The following is a 14,240-nucleotide window of genomic DNA, read 5'->3' on the forward strand; positions in this document are numbered from 1 at the left end:
AAACCCTTGAAAAAGGGGAAAAACCACGGGGCTTTGCTCAGTTTGAATGAATATACTAGTATTTGCAGTCAATTACAAATGATTCCCTTCCTTTGGAGAAGGCCTTGGCTTGATGTCATAAAGGTACATCATATAGAGCACATTACATGGTGGGAGTTACATAGATATGTTTGTTTGGTCGGCAGGACTATAGTCGATGGGATAGAGGTTGGAAAGATCATATAGTAGGTAGGAGACCTACTATAGAACGGATTTAACGAGCGGACTCTTCCTCTCTAGCCAACGGATTTCGTAAATTAGGCAAAAAATAGAATTTCGGAAATCCGAGATTTAGCACGAAAAGGCAGGATTTTCCGTCTATGGTTGCTTTCATTTACCTTGATAGTTGGTTTTGCATTTTAGGCCGTTTGACTAGATGTCGCTCAAATCTGCCTCAAATGCAGCCTAAATCCTACTACCAAACAGCCCCTTAACTTTCTTAATATTTTTTTAATATATATATATATTTTCTTTTTTATCTTGCTCTTCCTTCTCCCAAATGTCATCTCATAGCTTGCCATAGCCATTCTTGGAGAGCTGGTTTTCTGTCACTGATCGGTGTTTGGTTGTTAGCAAAGGCAACGGCTTGGATGTCTCTCAGCCTTCGTAGCTCTTATTTCCTGCTGGTCTGCCATTTGACTTGATCTTGCAGGTGCGCAATGCTGGTATTGATGATCTTTCTAAGGACAAATCTTTGAGGTTCCTCGACACAATGTACCCTTGTTCTAAGCAAATCCATGAGGTTCTTCTATCATATATTCAAGATTTATATGTTTAGTACCCCAATTCTACAGCCGCTTTGATCCTCAGCTTAAAATTGTTTTAGTCCGTTTAAAAAAAATTACATTACAAAGTTTCTTTAGAAAATACCAAGAAAATTATTAGAAATGAAAATTTTGTTGTAATAATTTTTTTTTAAATAATAACAATATAATATTCAAATAAAATTAAAGAAATTATCGGAAAAATAAAATAGTAAATAGACTATTACATTCATCGGGCATCAACTTCGTAGATATTTTACTATCCATGTGCATGCACAGCATCGTCCTTTCGCTTTCTTTCTTGGAAGTCTTGCTTAGTTGAAAATAATCGAAGGATATTTTCTCTTTCCCATATGTTTTTTTATATATTATATATGGAGGGAACTGAATGACAGGAAATATGGCTATCTCATCTCTTTTACTTCTTCTATTTTAAGCATAATGCGTTGTCATATTGATGCAGGACTACTTAGATGCAATGTTATGAGTTTCACTTAGGTTTTGCACAACTCATTGATTAGAACAAGTTCGGATTAAAATTACTAGCAATTATCCACGGCGAGTCAAACAAAGAGGAAGTTAATGTTGCATAGGCTAAATTACATGCGCCAAATTTTGAACATTCAAGAATGATTAAGAAAATAACAACAACATAGAATAGTAGTTTCCAACGTAATCCCTAATCTAACAATGAGATCTAGGATGCATAGAAAGCGCACTCAATTCCTATGATTTGCTAAGCTTTAGCGAGAGCATTTGGAATAGCCTTTAGCGAGTACAATCTTAACCAAGCGAGAATTTGGAGTTAGAAGAATTTGAAGACAAGTAGAGAGAAAGAAACCTTTCGTCAAGAGGACTTTGAAATCCTCCACTCAAGTCCTTCGAAATGCTCTTCAATGGCTTCCGTCAGTTGGAACAAAATACGATCTACATATTCTTCGATTGTATGATCGATCTCCGGGTTCACGTCGAAGAATGTAGAACGGAAGATGTCGGTGTAGCCGTCGTCGTCCCACGTGATTCCGTATTCAGTCTCGGGATCCGCCATTCATGGGTGATGGCAAGCAAGATCCTTTAGCAATTGATGCGCCTCTTGAATAGTAATCAAAAGAAAGAAGTTTCCTTTGAGAGGGAAGAGGAAGTAAGCTCCCAAACCTCCTCCTATCTAAATCTGAAAACTGTTCAGATTTTTACAGGGAAAGCTGAGATGAATTTCCAGATTTTGGTAGCATAGGATTAAGTGAAGGTTGGGAAAGAGTCACGCCTCAATGGAGGAGATGAGGCTGAAAATAAATTCCCAGTTGTAAATTCTGCAGTAGAGGATCCGTTGGAGCCACTAGTAGAGAAGAGGGGGGGCGGTAAAACTTGAGAGGCGGCAAACTGATTGGTGAGCCGGCGGGATTTTGGGTAGATAGGAAAATTGGATTATTTCCTAAATCAAGGCTGTGATTTAGGAATAGAATTAGGAATTAAATAAAAGCCTAGGCGTGAAGGCAAAATTCGATCAGGTGGAGATCACAGGAATTGAGGTTGTTTCCAAAAGTATTAACTTAGGATTAGGAAATAATTAATTGCAAATTGGTGAGCTATTGAAGGGGGGCCGGGTGCTGTATCATGAGGGGAATTTGGATTAGTTGCCAAACGTACAAACTTGCCTGAAATAGTTTTTAAACTTAGGAAATTATTTAAGTAACTTTATTTGAATTTGAATTCAAATATTGTTAACTTAAGAAACTCTCCTAAAATAAATTCGCTAATTTGGGAAAGATTTCGAAATTCAAAATGCTTTGAATTTGAATCCCAATTCAGCCATGAATTTTATCACGCCAACTAGGCAAGGTAAGCAAAGGGGATGGAGGCTCGGTGGCAATGAGTTTGGTCCGGCGGCAAGGGGTACGGGAAAGGGTTTCGGCTCGATGAAAAGGGCTTGGTGGCGGGCGAATTTTGGGATTGAGGGAGAGAAGAAGAAACAACGGATGGGAATGAAGCGGGATAAGGAAGAGACCACGAACCCGACTTATCTAGGTTGATGGGTATTGCGCCAATCTTCTTCCTCTCCTAGGAAGCTCTCTCCATTAGAACTCTCAAACTCTCAATGATCATGCAAAAGGGGATTTTAATCAACAATCATTCATTAACCTCCAAAATAAAACAAAGGGGCCTTAAATAGCCTCATACAAAAGACTCCAAATAAAATGACACCATTGCCCTTAGGCTTACACATGACAATTCCCATAAAAAGGGGTACGACGGGAAATACTAAAATACACATAAGCAAATAATAAAATGCATGAAAATAAAATACATCGACTCAAAAATATAAAGACTCGATCGTGGCCGTAGGTCGACGGCCGCGTCTCTGATAAACTCTCCATGATGATCTGATGTCCCCATCACATATGGCTGCAAGAATGGGGAGGTGGTGAGTTTCTTATCCTCTTATGTACAATTCTGGCAACACAGCTTCTATTGGCTATTAGCTTCCAATGGTGGTTTCTGATAAATGTTGATGGCTTCTTCTGTGTTTGTGAGTTTTTCCGCTATGTTTATCTCTGGTGGTTGGGTTTGGCTCATTCTCCTTGTGGCTGCTTCATACGATTGATGTTCTTCTGTGATGTCTTTTGGCTGCTTGTGCCTCTTTTTCAATTCGATGAATGCTTCCTTTTTCATGGATTGATTTTTTGAGAGAGCTATGATGAGTCATATGACCCATGGGGTTCTCCAGGATTGCCTTTCTTCTACTATGCTTTTCTAAATTTGCCAAGAGACAATGAAACAACCATAAGCAGAGAATGAATCAGGATGGCCTTTCTGCTGCTATGCTTTCATTGTCTCTGCTTAGAAGGATGGCCTTTCTTCTCAAATCCTCCTTGTTGTTGATTCATACGGTTAACTGAAGCTTTATTGAATATTTTTCTGCTTTTGCTGGATAGCTTCCCTATCTTCTAATGAATGGATGACATTAAAGTTTAATGGACGTCACATGCAGAAAGCCTTAGCTGTCTGCCACTTAATATTCTTGTTTTTTCACAAAGCTCCAAAAGCACGTCAAAATTTGTGGTCCGCAAGCATCATCAATGGATATTAACCACGATTAAGTGGAGTTTGTGCTATACAAATTAATTGAAACATGATATTTCCTTTCTTGTTTATTTTGTTGTGTGATTTTCTTTCTAACAATAATAACACAAGAGGCAACACCCATCTGCCAAACACAGATTTCGAGCTCGATATTCCCACCGAACGCCAGCCATACAGAGAAGGATATTGTTCAATATGGTCTGTTGTGCTAATCTCAACACTAGCTTTGAGTATCTGAAAGATCAAGTCTTGTGCTGTAGATTCTTTTGTGAGCTGGTCAAAAGTGATTTTTTTTCTTGTCCTCTCAGCCTAGAGATTATTCGGTGCGGAGTCCGGACGTAGCTCTACGACCTAACCCTCCCTTCTCAACTTTTTGAATATATTGCCTCTAATTTCGATGGACTCAATGCTTGAAGTGTATGGTTCTAATTCTCCTCCCTATCATGGAACGCACCCTTCTCAGCTTCTTATTTTTCAAGTAGCAAACACTCCACTTAATTGTGGTTAATGTCAATTAGTGATGCTTGTGAACTGCAAATTTTTATGTGCTTTTGGAGCTTTGTGAAAAAGCAAGAATATTAAGTGGTAGACAACTATGTATTTCTGCATTTGACGTCCTTTGGGCTTTGATGTTAGCAATTCATTAGAAGATAGGGAAGCTTACCAGCAAAAGCAGGAAAAAAAATCAATAAAGCTTTATTATTATTATTAATTTTATTTATTTGCTTGATGTTACGGTGAAGGCTTGAGCTTGTGCTTGCCAAATAAATACATCATTTCTCAGTTTTTTTAGGTTGTTGTGTTTTTTAAGGTTTTCAGCACCTTCTCATCTAAAGGCAAGACCTGAAATGTTCCTGAAATCTTTCCAAATGCAAATGTTGGAAATCAACATTTCCCATTGAGGTAGAACAGTGGTTTCTGCAAGTTAGCTCATCCTTTTGTGAGATAAATTCTATATGGCTCAATTTCCTGCAGCCTTTTCCTTCTTGCGAAGCCTCTATTCCCCTAAGAATCTGTGTTAAAAAGGTTCCATAGTTTCAGCTGTTGCAGAACATCCCTCCTCTTGGAAACAATTAGGGTTTGAAGAGCTCGAATCATTGCATTGCCTGCTATCTTCTTCTTCCTTCTCTTCCATTAAGTAATTTAACGCTGCTTGTGCCTCTTTTTCAGTTCGTTGGCTGCCTTCTTATTCATGGATTGGTTGAGAGGGCAATGATGTGTCGTATGAGCCTTGGGGTTCTCCTGGATGGCCTGATGGCCTCTCTTCTGCTTTGTTTTTCTACATATGCGAGTGTGGTCTTTTAAGTGTTCCTGGTAACCGAGATACTCTGCTCTATGATTCTACAGCCTTCTTCTGATGGCAGATTAAGAGCCCTTTTTTTTAATAACCTTTAGGGGCTGTTTGGTAGAAGCCAGGATTTGATTTAAGTAGGATTTCATAAATCCGCTAAATCTGGATTTTGGAATTCCCGAGGGGCCTAAATCCTGAAAACTGTTTGGTAGCATTCAAGATAAATCCTATTAAATCTCGTGTTACTGTTTGACTATAGAATGGGAGCAGACTCTTCCTCTCTAGCCAACGGATTTCGTAAATCGGGAAAAAAACAGGATTTTGGAAATCCGAGATTTAGCACGAAAAGTCGAAATTTTTCGTCTTTGGCGGCTTTCATTTGCCGTGAGAGTTGGTTTTGTATTTTAGGCCATTTGACTGGATTTCGTTCAAATCCGCCTCAAATGCAGCCTAAATCTTGCTACCAAGCAGCCCCTTAACTTTCTTACTATTTCTTAATATGTATTTTTTTTTTCTTTTTTATCTTGCTCCTCTTCCTTCTCCAAAATGTCATCTCATCAATGGCATCTCATAGTTGCCATAGCCATTCTTGGAGAGCTGGTTTTCTGTCTCTGATCGGTTCTTGGCTGGAAGCAAAGGCAACAGCTTGGATCTTGGGGTGGATGTCTCTCAGCAATTGTAGCTCCTATTTCCTGCCGGTCTGCCATTTGACTTGATCTTGCAGGTACTCAATGCTGGTGTTGATGATCTTTCGAAGGACAAATCTGTGAGGTTCCTCGACACAATGTACCCTTGTTCTAAGGACAAATCCATGAGGTTACTCTATCTACATAACTTGGCACAGCAAAACTTCCATGGCATCTATTATATATTCAATGTTTATTCTTAATTGTTGAAGCTCATTTATATGTTTAGTTCACCAATTCTATAACCACTTTTATTCCTAACATAGAATTTTTTAGTCGGTTTAAAAAAAATTATATTACAAAGTTTCTTTAGAAAATACCAAGAAAATGATCAGAACTAAAATTTTTTAGTCCGTTTGAGATGTTTGTAACTTTTCATATAATTAGGTGTAAAATTATTGTGAAAAAAATAATTTAGTTATTTTAGTTGTAAAAATTGATTTTTTATAATAAGAGTATAATAATGAAATAAAATTAAAAAAGTTATCGGAAAAATAAAATATTAAATATTAAGTTAAACTAATAAGTATTACATTCATTGGCCATCAACTTTGTAGATATTTTACCCCCCGGTCCCACCCGCTTTACTGATCATATCCATGTGCATGCACAGCATCGTCCTTTCGCTTTCTTGTTCTTCTTTCTTACGCTCTTTCTTGTTCTGCGGTTGCTTGGTCGGTGCCGTGGAAGCCGAATGGTTTGTTGTTAATCAACCATGGAGAAGCTCATAAAGATTGTCTTTCAGTGTCTGAAAGATCAAGTCTTCTTTTTTAGCTTCTCTAGCGAGCTGATTAAAATATTTGTATTTTTTTACTGCCTTTTTGATATATTTTTGTGCTCCGCCCAACTTTCCGTCAGCTTGTTGAATATTTTGCTTCTGATTTCGAAGGGGGCGATGCTCTAATTTCGGTGGTTTTTTTTTTGCTATGAGAACGATCTTCAAGCTACTTCATCATGGAGGTTTTTTTGGGTGCTGGCCCTATTGCATGTAGTTGGGCTTTTTCTTTCTTTGCATGTTCTTCTTTGCCGCGAAGTCTGTGCAATGATTGTTTTTCTGGAAGCTGTCGGTCTCTGGATGGAGAAATTATTACGAGCGGAGTGCCGACGTAGCTCCGAATGGCACACATGAATTTCCTTATCATATCGGCTGATTCTCTTTCCCTCGAGATCTACTATTGCTGTAGCTTGTAAAGATTGGGAAAAAAAAGAGAAGCAAAAATAAGAAAAACTGATAGGAGTGACTACGCTATAATTTGTCTTCTCTTTGGTTTTTTCCTATCTTCTTCCTAGAACCTTAGGGCTGCCTAGGGTTTGCTTTTCCTCAGCGGCATTTCTTCGTTGCTGCTTCGGCTTCGCATGAAGTAGTGTTTAAGCTGTACTTCCCATTAGGTTTTTTCTTCATCTGCTCTCTTTTTAAGGAAGCCGATGCTTAGGGGATGGGATTTAAGTCGGATTTGCGCTAAATCTAACCAAACGGTTTTTGTGCTCGCATTAAATACCAGCGATGGTTAAATCCCGGAATTAATGATTTACAGCTTAAATCCCGGATTTACTAAATCCCTCGGTTCGCCGGATTTGTGGGATTTGGCCGAAGAAGCACACGAAAAGTAGAAAGTTACCTTCACAGCCAGCGAGCTCTCGTTGTTGCTTCCGATCAAATGTTGTAACTTCCGATCCTACAGGAGGGGAATGTTGTCGAAGGAGGGAAGTCGAACAGCTACGAAGGAGCCGAAGTCATGCAATCTCTACAACTCCTGCAAAGGTGACGGAAAAGGAGGAAATGTTGAGATTACAGGGTTTGGAGGAGGATGGCTGTTTACAATTCCTCAAAGGCCATACATTTGCTAATATGGAGAACCTAGATATTCATCACAAATTAAGATTCATTGGCAAATGTATGGTGTTCTAAATTCTAGCTTAGATGAAAAGCATTGGAAAAAAGTTTTAAGAGTTTTTCTCTTTTTTGGAAATATTTGTCTACTTAGCCCAAAAATCCCTCAACTTGTTGATTATATTACTCCAAATTTTATAGTGGTGGCAATGCTCCAAATTTATACTTCTAATTTTGGTGGTAATGGTTGTTATTGTGGGTTCATTGGATCTTTTTATTTATTTATTTTCTTGCGCAGAATGTTGGCCATTAAAAGAGAAGTATAAATTTAAGTTAAAGTGCCTCAGAGATGAGGATACTCGGGTGGATGAGTGACTTTACTTTTAGAGACAGAACGCAAAACAAGCATGCACTAGAAAGGTTAGAGTAGCTCCAATGACATGTAAGAGTAGAGAGAGTTGTTTTAGATGGCTTTGTCAAATAAAATTGCCTTCCGGGTCATAGATTTGACTTATATTAAGAAAGGTAAAGGTATATCTAAAAGGTTTTGGTTAGAAAATATTAGAAATGACATTTTTTTATTAGATTTAAATGAGAATTTGATTCTTAATATGACACAATGGAGAAAACAACGATTTTTGTCGCTGACCAGTGACCCCACATAGTGGGATAAAGGCTTGATGTTGTTGTGCAAAATCCCATTCTTCTTGAATGGTATATGGGCAATGATGTTATTTTGGAAGCCTGTTGTTCTCCCTTTGGATGGCACACTCTTGGTATCCCTATTCTGCTTCTCCCTTACCCTTACAGGCAGTGTGCAACCGGGTAGAGCGCCTCCGTTTCATTTGGCTGGCCTCGGCTCTTACCACATTCCTGATAGCCATTGCAACAACCAGAAGCAAGGACCTGCTTCTTTCAAACTGATCACAATTGGTGTGGTCTCTCTTAAAAAAATAGGCCTGACAGTTACGTTGGAATCTCTTTAAAAAATAGGCCTGTTTTGGAATCACTTCATGCACTTCAAGGGAGTTGTATGTTTTAGGTTATGTCCAATAATTTCTTATCCTGGATTACATTTGCACGTATGACCAAATCAAATAGGAAAATGTGCTCCTCTTTGGCTTATAGATGTTTGGGAAGTAAGATTTTTGTAACTCAGTGGGCTGCAGACAAGGAGAGAGGGGACCTCAATGTGGATTTATTTTACTTTTAATTATTTATCATAGAAATCCTAATTTGCAGTGAATTAAAAAAATTTCTGGATCTCTATTGCCAGAAAAGGTCATCGGTGCAGTTTTGATGAAAAGAAGTTTTGAATTTACTTATAATTACTACTAAAATATTTACATTTTTTTCTTTTGCATTTTGCACATTCGGACAAGGTCATAAGTTTCATAAAGATGATTTGGTCTGAATGTAGGTTGCAGCGGGTGTCATTCAGTTGCCCTGGAATGGAGACAAAGGCTGAAGGATATTGGAATAATTTATTTTAATGTTTTGGTCAATAAATCTTTTTTTGGCAAGTTCCATATTGAATATGAAATATAATACAAGATGCATGATTTATTATAGAAATTGAATTAGCTTTGTAAATTAAGAACTTGAAAATCCGACAAGAGGAACTTTATGAATTTGTTCTTAGAATGGGGTAACATTTATGCTTCTGCTGTAATTCTGGTTCCTGGTTCTTAGTTCTTCTTGTAGGCTGTTTGTTTTTTTTTGGGGTTCTTCCCTGCGGCATGCATCTCTCTGTTCTGTTTTTGAATTTGACGACTGGGGGGCAATGATGAATGGGTTGCATTCCTTATCCCCTAGGACGGCGGTTTTTATGCAACTTCTATTGGATGGCAATTCCGCAATCGGGGGATGTTTTATGGCTACCTGGATGCAACCTATAACTTACCTTTGCCCTATTCTTCTGTCTTCTTGTGGCTGATCTTTCACTGCATTAACAGGCTGTTTTTCTCTTTTGATCACCTTTTTACATGCGTAACTTTATTTTTGCACCATTTTGGTGAGCATTTTTAGCTTCACCCCATTATTCTTCTTTTCTCTTCTCTTCTCTTCTTTATTATACATGTAACTAGTCTTTTTACATCAATGAAAATTGGGCTTTGCCCTTAATAACCCATCCCCCCCCCCCCCCCCCAAAAAAAAAAAAAAAAGAGGGTACTCCAAGAAAGGAGGGACGCCTCTGAGCATTTCAAGGGTTAACTCCTTGGAATCTGTCGTGCTTTCAGTGGGAAAATCGTTGAAATAATACTCTTCAAAACGATTCTCCTCATTTTGTTGGTCGAATCCGGAGAGGTGGGAAGAATCCTAGAATTCTTACGATTGGCCACAAAATTGTTTTTGCGAACGAATATTTGGCAATTTGGAGCAAAAGAGGGGGATGTTCAGGTGAAAGCGAGTAGAACCACGTTCGGTAGCTGGTCTTTAAGGGTGGGGGAAAGACCTGGCAGAAGGAGCGCATTCTGATTGCTTGTTTGAATATTGCATGATGGTTTCTGTAGTTAGTCGGATATGGCATCATATGGGTCGGTGTCCCGTCCATAGGACTCGATGCTAGGTAGCTTTAAATCTTGCCCGAAATTGGGTGTTTGGCAGTATGGCCTCAGTTAGAGGTGAAGATTCCTAGAAGTCTCTTCTGTCGGAGAGTTTGTCCTCGTATCTCTTGGGGGAATTCCTTCCCTTACTAATTTTTCGGCAGTTCGGGCGCAGGGCCGTCGGTGAGGGAGTTCTGGCTCCATGTGGTTGGCAGAGTTTTCAGTGAGATCTGGGACGATGGCGAGGCTGTTCGAATCGAAGGTGGAGGGATGTGTAGAACTTAGCCCGTATTGCAAGTTCATTATCCTGTCGAGACTGGGGAAAAATCTTCCTAAGTGGGGGAGATGAACTTCCTGCTCGAGGATGTTTCGAATTTGACATCCTCCACCCGCGTGGTGGATTTTGGGGGAGGAAAGAAGCTTCGCTCCTGCCAGTGCTAATCCAGGCTGTCGAATTCTCCCGGAGGAGTTGAAAGATTTCGTTCTTGTGATTCTTCCATTTTCGAATCTTTCTTTCCAAAGAAGGCCCTGACGTCCCTTTCACGGCGGCAGCAAATTTTGGGCCCCCGGGTGTAAAGATACGAAATTTGGTCGTCTATGGTTAAATAGACGAGTTTCTGGATTGAACGATGAGTTGGAGGCGAGAAAGCTCCAACCAAACGACTGCTGAGCGCCTATTCACCAATCCGTAGGCAGTACTCGAAGTAGTAGGATTGTGTTCCCTCAGTTGACGGGCGCCAAAAAGCTGTTGGGCGTGTAGAAACATACGCGGCGGTAGAGTTTTGTAAATTCGCGTCTGAAGCGTTGTACGTAATGAATTTAACACACAAACAGGAAAAAGGAATGAACACCAAGAGTTTTTTTACGTGGAATAAGAAGCCGCCAAAAATGGGAAAAGACCAGGGGCCTCGGCCCAGTTGCAAAATTATCCACTAGTGTTTTCGTAGATTACAAATGGCGGATTCCTTCCCACAAGTCGGGATAATCCAGAATACAATTTGTCCTTTTCCAAGCGAAATTCACAAAAATCCTGCGAATTCCCTGAGTTTCCTGAAATCGGCAGCGTTCCGTCGGCGTCTTCAACGGCAGGAAAAACCTCCGGCGGCGGTGGTCGAGGAGGTGAGATCTCCTATTTGCCCCTTTCTCCTTCTCCTTCCTCCTTCTTCCTCTCTCTCTTCACGTTTGAGCACCCCTTGGGTGTAGAATGGAGGGCTCTAATTTAAAGTTTTTTTCTGGAGTGGGCATAGCCCGTAAATAGGCCGTGAGATCAAGGGCGAGACAGGGATGTGGTTTTGAATGGACGGCCGATATGAATCCTTTGATCAATGCACCGTTTTCGTGTGACATTTGAAGGCTTAATGTTGTCGGGAATTCGATTGATCTTGGGCTCGTTTTTGGATTCGTCTCGTCGAGCCCTTTCGATTCGAGTATAAGCTCGTCAAAAAATCGGAAGACCGTTTGATAACTCAAATTGCGGTTTTGGACGCTTTGCGAACAGCGGCTTTGAACCTTGATTCGGACTCATTTGGGCTCGGATTGGGTTGAATCTTGGTGTCGTTGGGTTTCGTATGTTCCGAGACGCTCCAGTTTGACTGTAAAGCTCGCTGAAAAATCGGAGTTTCATATGCTTCAGCCGAATTTATTTTTTGAGTTTCACTAGCTTTTTGCCTCGAGATTGCGTTCCCGATCAAGCTAATTTTTTGGAGTAACGTATCAATACTAAAACAGAAAATAACGTCAATATGTATTTTGATATACATATACGGAATGATTCCAAAGTAAGTTCAATGAAATTTATTTGTATTTTATTTCTTCAATAAATTAATTTTAGTACTAACTTTAATGTCATTTTTATAGTAGATAATCAAATTTTTAAGAAGTAAAAAATGATTTAATACGAATTAAATTTATAAATTAATTTCTTAATGTTTCTTTTTCCATATTCTTATCATTTTCACATTTAAATTTAAAATATATCTTAATATATCTTAAATTATGATACATATGCTTATAGGTATTTAGGTGTAACCAACAAGAAAAGTTTATGTAAAAAATATATTTTGCTGGTATTTGTGACATTTATGACTAATTTAAAATTAATTTTCTTTATAAAATTACTGGTTATTTAAAATGTCAACTTAAAAATATCTTAAAATATAACAATCTATTTTGATATGATTCTACAAAGAATAAAGTAGCATGTTTAACTTTAATTTTTGATCATAGATGTGCACAAAAATCACAATATATGCTCTTGATCTTTGGAACTAAATAATTTGTTTATTAACTATATTGCAATTTGCAAAGCGCCTTTTGTATCAGACTTTTTTTTTTTTCGAAAAAATAATGGCTTATTTGATGTTATTGTTTTTTAATTATTTTAAATTATTTTAATGCAATTTAAAAATAAATAAATTATTTCTAAAAAAAAATACTCAAAATAATTTTGAGATATTTTCAGTGATTTTAAAAATTACTATAATAATTGAAAGCCATTGGCCCCTGTCACAACCATCATTAATACTATTGCTTCATTTCCTCACAAGTAAAGCACCGACTTCATGTTCACAAATTAATTAGCATTGATAAAAATTCAGAGATTATGTAAATATAAATCTAATATTTAGAATGAATAAAATTTGATTTCGTTTTATTTTTTTATTTCATTTATATACTGCATTTAAAAATCTAGCTCATAAAATTATTTAAATTGTTGGTATATTTTATTGAATAAATATATTTAATTTTGTTTTATATTATTTATTTTTAATATTTAAATTAAATATTTTTAATAATAATATTCATTTAAGTTCAATTTCTTTTTAAATGTTTTACTCAAACTCATGTGATGAAGAAAATTATGTCTTTAGTAAATAAAAAACTCAGTCTTATGCAACATCAAACATCATAAAAAAGATAAATATTTAATTTCTCTCTTTCAATATTATTTATTACAAAATAAATTTAAATTCCACTTACATCTAAAAATTTGATTATAGAAATATTCAAAATAATGCAATGATTAATTATTTTTGATTACACAAATAAAATATCATTCAAATAATAAAATCAAATTATTTCTCCAATAAACAAATAATAATAATATGTGATCATTATATTTATTATATATTAATAAAGGTGAAATTCCACCAACTTATTCAAGTGGAGATGCAAAGATTATTTCTCATATATTATCAGTTTTCTTTATAAATAGATAATTTAAAAAAAAAAATTAGAATCAATATTTTCAGAAAATTCAACGCATTGTAATGCATAATTTTTTTAAGTAAATAAAAAGTGCAACCCGAAATGGCATTTTAAGTAATAATACATCATCACCCAATAACTCAAAGAAGTAATTTATATCAATCTTTTTCCTTTCCAGTGGCAGCCCTGTTTATCACTGAATATAATTTCTTCAATGGCATCTGAAAAATAAAAAAGGTGTTGAGGTCATTCTACTATAAATAAAGAGTAATGAAAATCAGTAGTTTATAACTATTGTTTAGAACCCCCTATGCTATAGACTGCTCATTCCAAGAAAAAATATACCTAAGATGGGGGTATAAAGAAGAGTAAAAAAATGAACATTAAAGCTTTATCTATAGCTTCTAAATGAGAATTACTTTGAACGTCTATGTACAAATACATTTTATAGAATTTTTAAATGTAATGAGTTCAAACAAATTTAAGAAGGAGGTAGAATTTGAGGTCGTAAAATAAATAATTTATTATTACTATGATTATGAAGTTTCAAAAAGGTGTCTAGCCAAAAGCTTCTATAAAAATAATTTAAGAAATAAAGCTCACCCCGTCTAATGCTTCAGCAGCTGCATCAATATCATCCCTTGCAAAAACATTGAGATGTTCTAACACCTGTATAGAAAATACATCAATCAAGAACCACAATATTTGTACATTCTAAATAAAAGATTTAATATATATATTATATATATATTGATATAATATAATAAATAATATAATATTAGTACTACTATATAT

General features: G+C 36.7%; 1 protein-coding gene across 11 annotated transcripts in view; it reads right to left on the reverse strand.

The window, feature by feature from the left end:
• Window positions 1–13,580: 13,580 nt before the first annotated feature.
• The window catches only part of LOC110097816 (vesicle-fusing ATPase), a 41,669-nt gene continuing 41,009 nt past the window's right edge, over window positions 13,581–14,240 (reverse strand). For 8 of the 11 annotated variants that reach the window (XM_028693865.1, XM_028693872.1, XM_028693869.1 and 5 more), the window contains 2 exons: window positions 14,049–14,114; window positions 13,581–13,666 (listed from right to left, as the gene is read on the reverse strand). In XM_028693865.1, the coding sequence (XP_028549698.1) occupies window positions 13,604–13,666; window positions 14,049–14,114 (129 nt within the window). In that variant the 3' untranslated portion in view covers window positions 13,581–13,603. Of the gene's footprint in view, window positions 13,667–14,048; window positions 14,115–14,240 lie in introns of those variants that run through there. The other 3 variants (XR_003700382.1, XR_003700384.1, XR_003700383.1) reach the window with 2 other exon arrangements.

The sequence above is a fragment of the Dendrobium catenatum genome, unplaced genomic scaffold (genome assembly GCF_001605985.2).
Source record: "Dendrobium catenatum unplaced genomic scaffold, ASM160598v2 fragScaff_scaffold_373, whole genome shotgun sequence".
In the NCBI taxonomy this organism is placed as follows: domain Eukaryota; kingdom Viridiplantae; phylum Streptophyta; class Magnoliopsida; order Asparagales; family Orchidaceae; genus Dendrobium; species Dendrobium catenatum.